Source organism: Ornithorhynchus anatinus, chromosome 19 (assembly GCF_004115215.2).
Source record: "Ornithorhynchus anatinus isolate Pmale09 chromosome 19, mOrnAna1.pri.v4, whole genome shotgun sequence".
Taxonomy (NCBI): Eukaryota; Metazoa; Chordata; class Mammalia; order Monotremata; family Ornithorhynchidae; genus Ornithorhynchus; species Ornithorhynchus anatinus.
In genome coordinates, this window is record NC_041746.1 from 2,449,964 (window position 1) to 2,466,795 (window position 16,832).

The 16,832-nt window shown below is 47.6% G+C and overlaps 1 protein-coding gene across 1 annotated transcript in view; it reads left to right on the forward strand.

Annotated features, from left to right (window-relative positions):
- The first annotated feature begins 10,209 nt into the window (after positions 1-10,209).
- The window catches only part of CHRM3 (cholinergic receptor muscarinic 3), a 105,938-nt gene continuing 99,315 nt past the window's right edge, over positions 10,210-16,832 (forward strand). Inside the window, exon 1 of the mRNA XM_007672446.2 lies at positions 10,210-10,318. Coding sequence (XP_007670636.2) covers positions 10,225-10,318 — 94 coding nt within the window. The 5' untranslated portion in view covers positions 10,210-10,224. The remainder of the gene's footprint in view (positions 10,319-16,832) is intronic.

Genomic DNA, 16,832 nt, shown 5'->3' on the forward strand with positions numbered 1-16,832 from the left:
CTTACAGTGTAGAGGGGGAGGCAGACATTAATAGAAATAAATAAATTGCAGATACGGACATGAGTGCTTTGGCGCTGGGAAGGGGGATGAATAAAGGGAGTGAGTCAGGGTGACGCAGAAGGGAGTTGAAGTAAAGGGACAAAGGAGTTAGGAAAGGCGTCTTGGAGGAGATGTGCCTTCAATAATGCTTTGAAGCAGGGGAGAGTCATTATCTGACGAAATGAAGAGGGAGGGCCTTCCAGGCCAGAGGCAGGATGTGGGCGAGAGGTCGGTGGCGAGATAGGCGAGATTGAGGGACAGTGAGGAGGTTGGCATTAGAGGAGCCAAGTGTGCGGGCCGGGGAGTAGGAGAGTAGCGTGGTGGGGTTGGTGGCGGCAAGGGGATTGACTGCTTTGGGTAACCACTGGAGGTTCTGAGGAGTGGGGAGACATGGCCTGAACGTTTTTGCAGAAAAATGATCCGGGCAGCCCAGTGAAGTATGTCCCACATGGGGCTACATCTTCATCCCCATTTTACAGACGAGGTAACTGAGGCCCAGGGAAGTGAAGTGACTTGCCCAAGGTTACACACAGCGGACAAGTGACGGGGCGGGGATTAGAACCCAGATCTTTCTGCCAGGCCCAGGATCTATCCCTTAGGCCATGCTGCCATCTACCCCTTTCGATAACACCGAAAATCTCTTCAGAACTGCAGAAAATGTCAGGCAATAGGTGGCCCCCAATTGACGTATGATCACTCTGATGATGATGATGTGCATCTCTTTGCTTGTTAATTGATTATCGCTTTAGAGGCAGCGGGGCCCAGCATTAAGGAGCAAGGGACAGAGATGCAGGAGATCCCCTGGCCTGCTGGGTGACCTTGGGCAAGTCACTTCACTTACTTCAGTTACCTCACTTGTAAAATGGGGATGAAGTCTCTGAGCCCCACGGGGGACAACCTAATTACCTTGTATCTATCCCAGCGCTTAGAATAGTGCTTGGCATGTACTAAGTGCTTAGCAAGTGCCATAATACTACTAATAATAACAATAATGTGGGACAGGGACTGTGTTCAACCTGATTTGCTCGTATCTACCCAGCGCTTAGTGCAGTATATAGTAAGCATTTAACGAACACCATTATTATTATTATTATGAATAAATAATTGATTCCAGAGGCTTCTGTCTTCCAGACTGTCATCAGATGGGACTTCTGTCTTCCACGGTGGGGAGGGACGACGGGTTTAGGCACCATCCTTCCAACGGGCGAGAAGCTTGGGGTTCACACGACTGGGCCTTCTAAGTTGCGGCGTGAAGTGGTTCGGAGTTGGAGCGGGGGGAGTCGATGCGTCTGTGGTGGTGGAGGGGGGCTGGCGGGGCAGTTCACTGATGGCCTGAGGGAGTGTCAGGTTGGGAAACAAGGACCTTTCACTCTGCCTGAAAATGAAGAGTTGTAAACCGGGGATGATTCATCGCCACTTACTGATGAGCTGAAGAGACCATCTCCACACACGTTTTACCGTAATTGCCTTTTAGGGACCATGAGGGAGTACTAAGTAGTCAGATGAACTTCCACATCCATCTGCGATCGGCAAATGCAATCGCCCCATAAAAGGCTTATCCGGGACAGTCCAGAACCCAAACGGAAGGCCTTCCCCCACCCCCGATACGGCAGAGATTGACTCTTTCGATCTTCTCGATTCGTGGGCCTACCGGCCGTCAAGAAGAATCCCACCCCTCCCTCTCTCTGGGCCGACTGACTGCGGGGTCTTGGGTGGAAAATCCGGGAGAAAGGATTGGGTGTGCTCAGACCCTCCCCTGGAGGATTTTTGCAGGCCCAGATCAATCAATCAATGATTTTTATATTTTTGAGGGCTGACTATATGCAGAACACTGAGCGACGACTCTCCTGCTCTCTCCTCCCACCCACCCCCGCAGAGAAGCAGCATGGCGTAGTGGATGGAGCACGGGACTGGGAGTCAGAAGGACCTGTGTTCTAATCCCAGCTCCACCAGTTGTCTGCTGTGTGAACTTGGGCAAGTCATTTCGCTTCTCTGTGCCTCAGTTCCCTCATCAGTAAAATGGGGATTGAGACTGTGAGCCCCACATGGGACAGGAACTCTGTCCAACCCCATTTACTTGAATCTGCCCCAGTGCTTAGTGGAATGCCTGGCATATGGTAACAAATACCATCATTATTATTATTATTATTATTATTATTTCCCTTTCCCCCCGATTGCCTTCTCCCCCCTTTCCCCTTCTATCCTCACCCCACTTCCTTCCCCTACACCCTTTCCCTCCTCTCCTTCCTACTTAGACTGCAAACCCCGCGTGTGGCAGGGACTGTTTCTAACCTGATTAGCTTGTCTCTACCCCCGTTCTTAGTTACAGTGCCTGGCACATAGTAAGCGCTTAACCGATACCATAAAAAAGCTCTTACTACAGAGCTCTCTTTAGGGGAAGGCAATCAATAACTAATAATGATAGAGATATTTAAGCACTTATTTTGTGACAAATGCCAAATTACCACTGGAGTAGATCAGAGATCATCAGGTCAGAGAGAGTCCCTGTCCCATCCGGGGCTCACGGTTTAAGGGGGAGGGAGAACTGACATTTTATCCCCATTTTACAGGTGAGAAAACCGAGGCACAGAGACGTTAAGTGGAGCTGAAGCTAAAGCAGAGATTGGGAGAAAATTAGAGAGAGTTTAGAGAGAGAAAGCCACCCTCATGGCATTGATCTTGCTTCTTAAATCATCCCTTCACTATGAGGTCTGGGCCTTACCCAGCCCCAAATTGCTATAGCCAGTGGAAGTTCTTCATTTCTGCATCCCTCCTCCCCGCACCAGCGCAGGGCCGGTTTAATCGATCGATCAGTCAATTAATCGTATTTCTTCAGTGCTTACAGTGTGCGGAAGAACTGTACTAAGTGCTAAGGGGGAGTACAATATACCAGAGTTGCTAGATATGAGACCTGCTTGCAAAAGAGCTTGTAGTCTAGCTGGGCTGCTAGACTGTAACACTGCTTAATCCTCATGCCGTGATGGTGGGATTAGGGGAGGGCAAAAGTCACACGGGTGGGAATCTGAGAATAGGATTGAAAAGGTTAATTACCTCGAGAACTCATCGTCGATGGTATTTATTGAACGCTTACTGAACTAAGTGCTTGGGAGAGGACTCCATGACAGAGTTGGCAGATTCGTTCCCTGCCCACAGCGAGTTTATAGTCTGGAGGGGGAGAAGGTCATTAATAGAAATAAATAATTTTCAGTGGAGCTACGACTACTCCCTGTGACTAAAGATGAAGTCTTCCGTCATGCTTTTCTTCACAGATGGTAGTCGTCTTTTCCGCCCTCCTTTATTTTTTTAAAAATGGAATTTAAGTGCTTACTATGTGCAGGATACTGTACAAAGCCCTGGGGTAGATACAAGATCATCAGCTTGGACACAGTCCCTGTCCCATGTGGGGCTCCCAGTCTTGTTCCTTATTTTATAGACAAGGTAACTGAGGCACAGAGAATTAAATAACTTGCCCAAGGTCACACAGCAGACAGGCGGCGGAGCCAGGATTAGAGCCCATGTCCTTCTGACTCCCAAGCCCCCGCTCTATCCACTAGGCCGCGCTCCTTCTCCCTCCCTTCGTGCCCGAGATTAGCTGTTAAAAAAGAAATTGCCATCTGCCTATCTAAATTCCATTTTTAATTGTCCATTTTTAGTACCGAGTTGAATGTAGTTTCTCCGGCGCAGATAATAAAACAAATTTCGGCGTATTATAGCAATTATCTGGGTAAATAGAAAAACGGGCCTGATTTTTCTTCTGTTGTAATCTAAATGAAAATTCTGAGATTACTCATTGTAGTTCAAAGAATGAATCCTTTATGAGGAACCCTCACCAAATATAGTCTCTTAAGAGTTTTAACACACGCCCAAAATAGCCTTATTTTAGCGCTTTACATGACGCTTCTATTTCTTTGATTTTGGGGAAAAAAAATGGTTTTGTGTGTTTGACACTTCAATTGTTAATGATTCATAATTGAAGTAGTTAATGAATTCATGAATTGGGTTAAGGCAGGGGGCCCAATTTCTCCTTGTTCTTTTCCTGAAAAAACTTCTTTGAAACCCTTCCTCACCTAAGTAAGCTGAGTTAATGCTTAATTTCCAGATGGAGTTTCGTTTTGATTTATTTGGACATCTATTCCTTGAAGGAGTTCCCCAGTCTGATGCTATTGAAATGCTTCTTTGGGCCTCTTTCTTCTTTTCCTTCCCAATGTCTATAATATCATGTCTACCTCCTCTACTGTCTTGTACTTTTCTAAACGCTTAGTACTGCACAGAGTAAGCACTCAACAAGAGAACCTGCCAGGCCTAGTGGATAGAGCCGGGGCCTGGGAGTCTGAAGGAGCTGGATTCTAATCCCTCTTCTACCATTCATCTGCTGTTTAACTTCAGGCAAGTCACTTCACTGCTCTGGGTCTCAGTTACCTCATCTGTAAAATGGGCATTGAGACCGTGACCCCGCTGTGGGACATGGACTGTGTCCAACCTATTTACTTTATATCTAAGGTAACACTTAGAACAGTGCCTCGCACATAATAATGTTGGTATTTGTTAAGCGCTTACTATGTGCACAGCACCGTTCTAAGCGCTGGGGTAGATACAGGGTAATCAGGTCGTCCCACGTGAGGCTCACAGTTAATCCCATTTTACAGATGAGGAAACTGAGGCCCAGAGAAGTGAAGTGACTTGCCCACAGTCACACAGCTGACAAGTGGCAGAAGCGGGAATCGAACCCATGACCCCTGACTCCGAAGCCCAGGCTCTTGCCACTGAGCCAGGCTGCTTCGCACATGGTAAGCGCTTAACAAATACCCTAAATAAATAAATTCCATCGATTTGTTCATGGTATTTATTGAGTACCCACCGAGTACACTACACTCTACTGAGCACCTGGGAAGATATCCCAGAAGCTAGCCCCATTTCCTGCCCACAAGGAGCTTTTAGTCTAATGGGGAGAGGTGGACAGTCGAGGATGTTGATGAAGTCACTGTTTCTCAAGATCATTTTGAAAAAAGAAATAGCTGCCCTCTGTCCAGGGTAAAGTTCAGCCTGGAAACAGGGTCCGATCCAAACGGCAGCTTCGTCGACACGGTCCAAAGCACTGACTGAGCGCCCTCTCGGGGACCGTATTGAGTGTAATTTGCCAAATCTGCGGTGGTGGGGCACGGCGACGGATGAGGGAAGGTGAAGGTGAGAAAAATGAAATAAAAATCACAGATGAACCAACAGATGTTCTCCCATTAGAAGATTCAGGATGGTTCCTCTAGCGGATGTTTTTCAGGTTTGTGCAGGGAAGGCAAGATTGCAGGGGAACCCACCTTTTGGAGAGGTAGTTCGTGGGCGATACTGTAGCTCATGGGCCATACCGTTCATAAAAGCGTGCCCAACGATTGACTAGTGGAAAGGGCCCCGTGGGCTAGGGGAAATTGCCGGACCTGGGAATTAGACGGATTCGAGTTCTGGTTCTGGCTCTTCCCACCTGCCGGCTGTGTGACCTTGGGCAAGTCGCCGCATCACTCTGGGCCTCAGTTTGCCCCTCTGTACAATGGGGCCTCGATCCCTGCTCTCTCTCCCTCTCAGGCAGTGAGCCCCACGTGGGACAGGGACTGTGTCCGACCCGATGATTCATTCGATCGTATTTATTGAGCGCTTACTATCTGGAGCCCCCTATACTAAGCGCTTAGGAGAGTCCAGTATAATAATAGGCAGACAAATTCCCTGCCCACAGTGATCTACTCCAGAGCTTAGCCCGTGTTAAGTGCTTAATGAGTACCGTCGTGGTTATTGTTATCGTTGGTGGAGGTTTCCAGGAAGTTTATTCGGTGGGGGGGGGGGAGACTTTCGACTAATCCCAAGACCCCCTGAAACACCGTGAACACCGTAAGCTCTTCGAGGGCGTGGACGGCATCTTCCGACTCTGTTGTATTCTCTCAGTGTGAGATTAGTTCGGTGCTCTGTGACTATTTCACCTCCTCCTCTGTAAGCCCCTTGTCCCTGTAAGCTTGTTGTCTGTACTCCCCCAGGGGCTTAGTACAGCGCTCTGCACACAGTAAGCACTCAATAAATACGAATGAACGAGGGAATGAATTGTTGACTGGTTGATGCAGCGGATCAGCGTGGTCATTTTCCGAATCCCACGGCTCTCTCCGGCCATAGCTTTACCTCCTTTCTTCCTCCGTAACCCACGCCCGGGATTCTGATGCCGGTTTGGGATCGGGAACCCTCTTGGCGGTTTTACCGTGGGAGCACCGGGCCGCTTTCCCGGAACGAGGTGGATCGGTGACCCTGGTGGGAATCGAAGCACGAGGAGTGAGTCACCCACCCTGTTTGCAGCCAGATACGCATCGCTCTCTGCTGACAAGGCTGCATTGGCCCCCCGTGCCTTTCAGCCGATATTTCCCCTACTGAGACTCCGGGCTGCTGCAAGACGACCTTCAAACTCGCTCTCCGTCCTCCCCCGGAAACCCCCGCCGGTTTTTCCGTAGTCAAGATCTCGATGGTTTCGCTGGCAGTTTAATTGTCGTCCAATAGTCAGCTTCATTTGTTTCCAAGGCCCTTCTTGATGAATAGCGTGACCTAGGGGAAAGAGCCCAGATCTGGGAGTCAGAGGACCTGGGTTCTAATTCTGGCTCCGCCAGTTGCCTGCTGGGTGACCTTGGGCCAGTCACTTTATTTCTCTGTGCCTCAGTTGCCTTAAATGTAAAATGGGGGTGAAATACGTGTTCTCCCCTCCTCTAGACTGTAAGCTTGTGGGCAGGGAATGTGTCTGCTACATTTTTGTGTTGTACTCTCCCAAGCACTTAGTGCTCTGCACCTATTAAGTGCTCGATAAATACGATTGATTGACTGATTGTTCTCCCTCCTACTTAGATTGTGAGACCCGTGTGGGTCAGGGCTGAATCCGACGTGATAAACTTTTATCTGTTCCAGCTCTCGTCTATCTTGCCTCCGACCTTTCCCCCACGTCCAGCCTTGGGCCTGGTACACCCTCCCTCTTCATATCCGACAGGCATTTATCCTTCTCCCCCTCGAAGCCTTATTGAAGGCCCATCTCCTCCAAGAGGCCTTCCCTGACTAAACCCTCCTTTCCTCTTCCCCCACTCCCTTCGAGGTCACCCAGCAGACAAGTGGCAGAGCAGGAATTAGAGCCTAGTTCCCCTGGGTTTGAGGCCCTTGGTCCTTTCTATTATTACCGTCTCGTGTCTTCGTCTATTTCATTTGTAAAAGTGGCAGTAGAAAGGTATTTATTAAGCACCTACTGAATGTAATGCCCTGAACAAGATGCTTCCTCTATCTCTATCCCCTTTTGTTCTTTAAGCAGTCAAATCATCATTCACCGGGTATCAATTCGTGCTTTCGTTTAGGGCCATAAACGCCAAGCAGTTCAAATCCTGATGGATTCCCTTCGATTTCCTCCAGTCGCACTTCCCACGTTGTGGGTTTTCGTCCTTGGAGGAGGACATTTGGGTTAATAGATTTCTTGACGCATCATGTAGCCAAATGCCTATTTAGTCAAATGTTCATTTCCTGGCAGTGACGCCGAGTGAATTGATGAATGAGTGAGTGAAGGAGTGATTCATTCATCCGTTCACACACACATCCTCTCCCTTGGATCCGTTAGTAAATCGGCCTTACCGGGTTTGACAGTTGCCGATTCAAGAGGCGCCTTTATCCGGGACTTCTAAGGAGAAGCGGCGTGGCTTAGTGGGTAGAGTACGGGCCTGGGAGTTAGAAGGACCTGAGTTCTAATCCTGACTCCGCCACCTGTCTGCTGTGTGTGACCTGGGCAAGTCACTTCACTTCTCTGGGCCTCAGTTACCTCAACTGCGTAATGGGGATTAAGACTGTGAACCCCGTGTGGGACAGGGACTGTGTCCAACCCGATTTGCTTGCGCCCATCCCAGGGCTTAGAACAGGGGCTGGGACAGAGTAGTCACTTAACAAATACCACAGTTATTATGACAATTATTACTAGACCAAACTCCCCCAAAGACTCACTGTTGGCTGTTAATCTCTATGAACGCTGGCTGTGGGTATCTTCTTGACCGTCCTCATCTTCCGGTTTTTGGGGTTCTTTTTAGTTTTTGAAGGGAGCAATTTTTGCAAACGACTTTTCTCTTCAGACTTCACGTGCCTTCCGGGAATCAGTTTTAATTAACTCAGATTAAATTGGCTGCCCCCTAAAATGTTTGGTGAATAATGGGCTGATCCTGGAGAAGGGAACATCTGGGTGACTCTGGAGGGTGACATTGGGCGACTTCCATTTTCCTCTCCTGAGTTTCTGTCGGAGGGCACTCAGATATCTGTTGGTGGTAACCATAGGAACGGAAGATGGAAGTCAATCAGCACTGGCGTAGCCTGTCTTGCCTCGCTAGACTGTAAGCTCCTCGCGGGCTGGGATCGTGCCGTCTAAAATCGGCAAGGCCGTACTTCACCCTTGGGAGAGGACAACAGAGTTGGTCAACGCGTTCCCTGCCCACAACGAGCTTACCGTCTTGGGGATTGGTCTGGTTAATCTGGCGGGTGATAGGATCGCAGTTGTATTATGCTTCTTTTTAAATTTATAGAGTGTTTCATCCAAATCAGTCTTAATGCTCCCTCCTGAAAGTCTCCATTTTCTTTTTTCATTTAATCACCTACCAAGCGACATTCTCTCCAGGATAATTTGACTCCAACGGTGCTTTTGTACTTCTGGATCTCTGCTTTAAAGACCACCTTTGGGGACCTTGCGTTAGATGATCATTTCAGACCTCGGGGTTCTGTCCGTGGAAACGAATGCCCACAAATGATATTCCGGTGAAACCTGCTCCTTTTCTCATGGTAACCGGAAAGGGGATTTGAGACTCAGATGTCGGTCATCGTTAGGCAAATGATTCTAATAATAAGGCCGTTTAGCCATTCAGTGTGGAGCTCAACCTTTCTGTCGTTTCTGCCTTTCCCCTCCGTTAAACTTTATGTTTTTTGAAGGCAGGGACACCGTGTACCCCCTCTACACTGTAAGCCCGCTGTGGGCAGGGATTGTCTCTCTTTATTGCTGTATTGTACTCACTAAGCGCTTAGTACAGTTCTCTGCACAGAGTAAGCGCTCAAATACGATCGAATGAATGAATGAATGAATTCTATTTCTGTTGTACTCTTAAGAGCCTAGACCAGTGCTCTCTGAGAAGGAGCATGCCAAAGTGGAAAGAGCACGGAACAGGGAGTCAGAGGACTTGGGAACTGATCCCAGATCCACCACCCGCCTGCAGTGTGACCTTGGATAAGTCATCTGTCTGCGCTATGCCATACCTTTCTCTTTTGTTAAACTGAGATTCAGTACCAGTTCTCGCTCCTGCTAAGACTGTGAGTCCCATGTGGGACAAGGCCTGTGTCCAACCAGATTATCGTATATCTACCCTGGTGCTCAGAACAGTGCTCAACACACAGTAAATGCTTAAGAAATACAGCAATCATTATTATTAGACACTAGAGATATTGAGATAATTATCAATCCGTCAGTGATATTTACTGAGGACATTCTGGGAACGGGGGACTGTACTACTAAGTGCTTAGGAGAGTACAAGAGACGCTGATAAAATTGGACCTTTTTCTGTTATTGCTATTGTTCTTGTCTGTCCGTCTCCCCCGATTAGACGGTAAACCCGTCAAAGGGCAGGGACTGTCTCTATCTGTTACCGATTTGTATATTACAAGCGCTTAGTACAGTGCTCTGCACATAGTAAGTGCTCAATAAATACTATTGAAAGAATGAATTATTGTCAATTTCACTATTATTATTGTGATGGTATGTGTTAATCTCTATGTGTCAAGGACTGTTCTAAGCGCTGGGGGAGATATAAGTTAATCAGATCGGACCCGATCTCTGTCTCATATGGGACTCGAGGTCCAAATAAGAGGGGGAGCAGGTATTCAACCCCCGTTTTAGATATCAGTCATTCATTCAATCGTATTTATTGAGCGCTTACTGTACGTACAGTACAGTATAACAATAAACAGACACATTCTCTGCCCACGACGAGCTTACGCTCTAGAGGGGAAGACGGGCGTTAATATAAATTGCAGACTTTGGGAAACTGATTCTCTGTTGTCCATTAGATTATCGGTCATTTATTTTTAGCACAGTTAAAGAAAGAAATGTCTTAATATCCCTTGATTTTTGCTTTTGCTTTCAGATATCGGTGGTAATGGCCTATGTCCCAGGCAGGAACTGTACAAAGGAGTGTCCTTTCAAACTGCTACAATTTCCATCATGGATCCTCAGGCTCAGCCTTCAGCCCTGTTGTCGGTAAGTGTGCTCCTGACTCTGAAAAGTGGGTAGTCGATCTCCTCGTGGAGCTCAGTCTGCCTTTCTGCATTGGAGGCTTTCAGGACACGTTTTCTAGAATTTTCACTGTCATTTAACATCCTTTCCTGCACCCAACTCTAACCCGAAGCTCTCTCGAGAGGCGTATCTTGATAGAGAAGCAGGATGGCCTCATGGATAGAGCAAGGGCCTGGGAGTCAGAAGGACCTGGATTCTAATCCCGGCTCTATCCTGTGTCTGCCGTGTGACCTTGGGCAGTTCACTTCTCTGGGCCTCAGTTATCTCACATGGAAAATGGGGATTAAGATTGTGATTATCTTGTATCTGCATCTACCCCCGGTTAATACGGCGCCTTGTACGTAGATGCGGCTTGATAAATACCATTAAAAACAAAGCAAAACAGTAGTCATTGTATCGACTGAGTACTTATTGTGTGCAGAACACTGTACCAAGCACGAGAAGGAAGTAGACGTTGACCTCAACCCTCAGGAGGCTCACACTTTGTGCTAGGCAGAGTACAATAGAGTAAGCACCCCTCCACCGTTTATTTTTAATGGTATTTGCTAAACCCTTGTTATGTGTCAAACACTGTTCTAAGCGCTGGGGGAGATTCGAATTAGACTGGACTGAATTCCTGTCCCACGTGAGACTCACAGTCAAAGTAGGAGGGAGAACAGGTATTGAATCCCCATTTTGCAGACGAGGAAAATGAGGCACACAGATGTGACTCTATCGGCTGCCGGATTGTACATTCCAAGCGCATAGTACAGTGCTCTGCACATAGTAAGCGCTCAGTAAATACGATTGAAGGAAAGTGACGTGACTTGCCCAGGGTCACACAGCGGAGAAGGGGCAGAGCCGGGATTAGAACTTCTGACTCCCAGGCCGGTCTTCTCCCTTTTACTCCCACTGTGAGCCCCGTGCTCTTTCCACTAGGTCACACTGCTTGGTTATATTTATTAGATATTTACGCTTAGAAGAAAAAAATGCATTAGGTCCCTTTCCTCTCGGGGGCTTCATTCAAAAGTAACCGTGGAGTAGCTCTTCGTGGCGTGGTAGGAATTAGATCAGAAGTGACTCATTCAGAGAGCAGGATTTCATCTTAATTCCTTTGCACTCAAATCATTCTGCTTTTCAAAAGGCACACTGAACTTGCTACATTTCTCCTTCAGCTGCATAATAGCGCTCAGATAGTAGAATTATGCAACGCAGAGAAAAGCTTGCCTGGCCAGGTTGGAAAATAGATTTCTGCTGCCTCGATATGCCTAGGACGGAACAGATCTCTGACACCGTCATTAGTTGAACTCGTTCGTATTGTAAATGTCTTTTGTTAGGCGCTGACTATGTGCCAGGCACTGTACTAAGCACTGGGGTACGTACAAGCTAATCAGGTTGGACACAGTCCATGTCCCAAGTCTGCCTCACAGTTACCTATTTTGCTGATAAGGTAACTGAGGCACAGAGAAGTGAAGTGAGGTCACGCCGCGGATAAGTGGCGGGACCGGGATTAGAACCCAGGTCCTTCAGACTCCCAGGCCCGTGCTGTATTCACGAGGCCGCACTGCTTCTCTGACCCTGTCAACTTGTTTTCAAACATCTTTTCCAGCCATTTTGTAGCATTCATTGAAAGGGTGTATTTTTCTACATATAGAACGTGTGTGAGAGATTGCCAGATCCATCTTAAATAACCGATAATAACAGATGGCCCCCATCCATTGAGGAGATGTTTACAGTCATTAGAAGAGGGATTTCTGTGCTAGTTAAAGGTCAGACGTTCTGTGGATGTGAAATTACTCGTGCCTTATGTTGTAGAGTTTAAAGATGGCAAATGCCGCATGATCGTAGTGCTAATGCAAGGGAATTATCGAAATGAAGTGGGAGCTCAGTCGTCTAGACTATAAACTCGTTGTGAGCAGGAAATGCGTCTCCCGGCTTTGCGGTATTTTTCTCTCCCAATCGAGAAGCAGCGTGTCCTACTGGAAAGAGCACGGGCCTGGGAGCCAGAGGACCCGAGTTCTAATCCTGGCCCTGCCACCCGGTCCCAGGTCATGAGTTCTAATCCCGGCTTGGCCGCTTGTCTGCTGTGTGACCGTGGGGAAGTCACTTCTCTGGGCCCCAGTTATCAGTCATCTCTAAAATGGGGATTGAGACTGTGAGCCCCGTATGGGCCAGGGACTGTGTCCAACCCGATTGACTTGTGTCCACCCCAGCGCTTAGTACAGTGCCTGGCACATGGCACTTAAATACCACAGTTATGGCTATTACTATTATTATTAATAATAATAAATAGCATTGATTGATTGCCTGATATCTATTTGTCCAGTGGAAACATTGCTGCCGGTTTCTTGTCTCTCCCGTAGCGGTGGTCAGAGCTGGGGCTCCCCTGTTCCTACTTGGGCACCTGGATAATGTCCCCTCTCCTTATCTCTTAGGTTGTGAGCCCTGTGTTGGGCGCAGGGCCCGTGTCCGATCGCGTGATATGATCTCCCCCCTCCTCACTTCCTGGTCCAGTGGACGGAGAACTGCTCGGGGAACTGGCGGACCTGAGTTCTAAACCCAGCTCTGCCACTGGCCCGCTGTGTGTCCTAGGGAAGACGCTTAAACCTCTCTGAACCTCGGTTCCCTCAGCTGATCAAAAGCGATAAGATAGTGCCTTCCTGACTTTTTTGGAATGGTTTTCATTACGTGTTATATGCCAAACAATGTTCTAAGTACTTGAACACAGTCCCTGTCCCACATGGGGCTCGCAGTCAAGGAAGGAGGATGTAGGATTTAATCTCCATTTTACAGGTGAGGAAACTGAGACCCAGAGAAGTGAAGTGACAGGCCCAAGCTCAAATAGCAGACAAGCGGCGGATCTGGGATTAGAACTCAGGTCCTCTGACTCCCAGGCCTGTGTTTTTTCCACTAGGCCACGCTACCTCTTAGCCTGTGAGCTCTTTCTCATCATCCAGTGCTAGCGTTGCTTTCAGAGAACATGGATATCGAATTTTCCCCTTGCATGTTTTTTTCTGATCTATACGGCGTTAGTGATACCTACAGGACACACTGCCTGGCTCCTGGGTATTATTAAAATCAATTAATAGTATTTTTGAGGGCCTTCGGTGTGCAGAGAACTTTGCTAAAAGCCTGGAATGATCCTTGCCCTCGAAGTGTTCATACTCCAGAGTCTAGAATGTTCAATCAATCAACTGTATTGGTTGAGCGCTTACCATGCGCACAGCACTGTACTGAGTTCAGTAGAACAGAATTAGCTGACACATTCGCTCCCATTCTTGTCATGTTCTCTCAGAAACAGTGCTTTAGAGGCTAAGATTTAATTCATTTTTATTAGCATTAGTCGTGAGCGGAGAAGACTTGTGCAACGTGGTACCATTTTTTTATTTGTTAAGGACTTACTACGGGCCAGGCACTGTTCCGAGCACTGGAGTAGACACAACCCATTCGGCCTGGACGCAGTTCATGAGGCTCACGGTCTTAATCCCCATTTTACAATTGAGGTAACTGAGGCATCGAGAAGGGAAGTGACTTGTCCAAGGTCACACAGCTGACAAGTGATGGAGCGGGGATTAGAACCCAGATCCTCTGGATCCCAGGCCCGTGTCCTAACCACTAGGCCTTGCCGCTTCTGTTGGCTCCTCTTGCAGTCGTAAATCTATTCATTTATGATTTAGCTAAGTAGAAATTAGAAAGTTTGGCAGCGGTTACTCATCGGTAACTGTGATGACAAAAACCCCCGACAATTTCATCCTCATTTTGACGGACTTTTTTTGTCATTATTATTATTTTTTTTTTAGCACAGTCAAGCCTGGGCTATGTTTTAAGGAGCCATCTTCTTCCTTGCTGTAAAACTGCTAAAGGAAATTTATTTCACCTGTGATTCATTTTCATCTCAGTGTAATCAGATGATCCTATGGTAGGAGCAGATTTGTGGAGGCCTCGTATCAACTTCATAAGGCTTCATTTACATTGATTAAAAGGCAGATTTTGGCATAAAGAGAAAGCTGTTGTCATCGAGGTTAGATAAACTTGAACTATAAACTATATCACTGCACAAAACTCCAAACAGACTCCTCTGTCCTGCAGAAAGCACACTGCTTCTGAAAGAGGTAGTTTCCCCAGTTTTAGCGATGATCAGTAGAAAGAGCCCGAGCTTGGGAGTCGGAGGTCATGGGTTCGAATCCCAGCTCCGCCACTTGTCAGCTGTGTGACTGTGGGCAAGTCACTTAACTTCTCTGGGCCCAAGTTCCCTCATCTGTAAAATGGGGATTAACCGTGAGCCTCACGTGGGACAACTTGATTACCCTATATCTACCTCAGCGCTTAGAACAGTGCTCTGCACACAGTAAGCGCTTACCAAATACCAGCATTATTATATTCAGCGAGGAGCAAGAAAAACTTTCTTCTTTGGAGAAATTTTGCCATTGGAGAAAAGACATATTCACGGTAATTAGAACCTGCAAAGTAACTGATCCAGTTAGATTAGTGAGACATATTTTCTGTTTAAAATGAAATAGATTTCTTAAGCACGTGAAGGTGTTTTTCTTGATTCTTGGAGAGGCTGCATGCTTCTTTTTTATGGTATTTGTTAAGGACTGTTCTAAGCACTGGGGTAGAGACAAGTTAATCAGGCCGATTAAAGTCCCTGTCCCTGTCTCAAATTGAACTCACACCATCTAAGAGGAAGAACAGGTATTGATTCTCCTTTTTGCAGCTGAGGAAGATGAGGCCCAGGGAAGTTGAGTGACTTGCTCGAGGTCAAGCTGCAGGCAAGTGATGGAGCCAGAATTAGAACCCAGGTCCTCTGGCCCTTCGGCCTGTGCTTTATCCACTAGGTCATGCTGCTTCACCGCTACTGCTCTGTAGCGGGAGTAGTAATGACAATTGTAGCATTTGTTAAGTGCTCACTATGTACCAAGCGCTTGTCGTTGGGCTAGATACAAGAAAATCAGTCTTGACCCCGTTCCATGTGGAGCTCACAGTTCAAGGGGGAAGGAGAACGGGTTTCGAGTCCCCATTTTACAACTGAGGAAACTGAAGCCCAGGAACCCCATTATCCGTGAAAAGCAGCGTGGCCTGGTGGAAAGAGCCCAGGTCCAGGAGCCACGGGACCTGGGTTCTGACCCCGGCTCCGCTATTTGACTACTATGTGACCTTGGGGTAGTCTTTTAACTTCCCTGTGCCTCAGTTCCCTCAAAGCGGGGATCCCATACGTTCCCCTTCCTACTTAGACTTTAATCTCCATGTGGGACCTGATGAACTTGCATCTACCTCAATACTAGTACAGTGTTTGGCATGTAGTGGGTACTTAACAAATGCTATTATTATTAGTGCTGTTATTAATAATAATGATCATTTCTATAATCAGGCTGGTTTCAGTTGGTATCTCTATCTCTTCCTGTAAACCTATCTCTGGGAACATGGGGGATAAAGAGGGGCCAGATTCCAAGAGCCAACGGGCCAGGTGGCTGCCGTTTTGGGTCCTTTTCACCTCAAGGATAACCTCTCGGGTCTCATGTCTCGATATCTGTTGGCTAGGCGCCTGGGAGAGCAAGTTCCCATTTCTGTGTTGAGAGCCAGTGGCCGGGAGGCTGCCATTCTGGGTCCTTTTCACCTCAGGGATAACCTCTCGGGTCTCATGTCTCGAATATCTGTTGGCTGGGCGCCTGGGAGAGCAAGTTCCCATTTCTGTGTTGATCCCAGGCACACTTTCAAATTGATTTGTAAGTTAAGTGGTTTCCCGATCGTATTATGTATTGAGGCAATTTGGCATGCGTTTCCCTCGGGCCGGTCAGCAGACCGCCTCCTATAAAAATGGAAAGACCCAAAGACAAGAAGCCGCGCATTACACCCAAGTGGTTTGCTGACTGGAAGAGCAATAAACTAGTTTAGTGTATTTGAAGAGGCATTAATCCAAGCACTTATCCTATCCTGCCTTGATTACTATATCAGCCTCCTCGTTGATCTCCCTGCATCCCGTCTCTCCCCACTCCAGCCCGTACTTCACTCCGCTGCGTGGATCGTTTCTTACAGAGACGTTCAGTCCGTATTTCCCCACGCCTCAAGAACCTCTGGGTTTGGCCCAACCACCTCTGCATCAGACAGAAAGTCCTCGCCATCGGAGTTCAATCCTTACGATCGCAGGAATGAATGTTTTTAAAGTACTCAAATCCCCTCGCCCCCTCCTACTTCACCTCACTACTCTCCTCCTACAACGCAGCCCGCTCACTTGTCTCCTCTAATGCCGACCGTCTACCTGTACCTCCATCTCATCTGCCTCGCCGCAGACGTTCTGCCCGTGGCCAAGTACCCCCTCCCTCCTCATATCCAACAAACAATCACTCTCCCTGCCTTCAAAGCCTTATTGAAGACACATCTCCTCCAAGAGGCCTTCCCTGACTCTGCCCTCATCTCCCCTTCTCCCACTCCTTTCTGCATCACCCTGACTTGATCCCTTTATTCCCCTCTCCCTCCCAGCCCCACCGCAATTACGTAC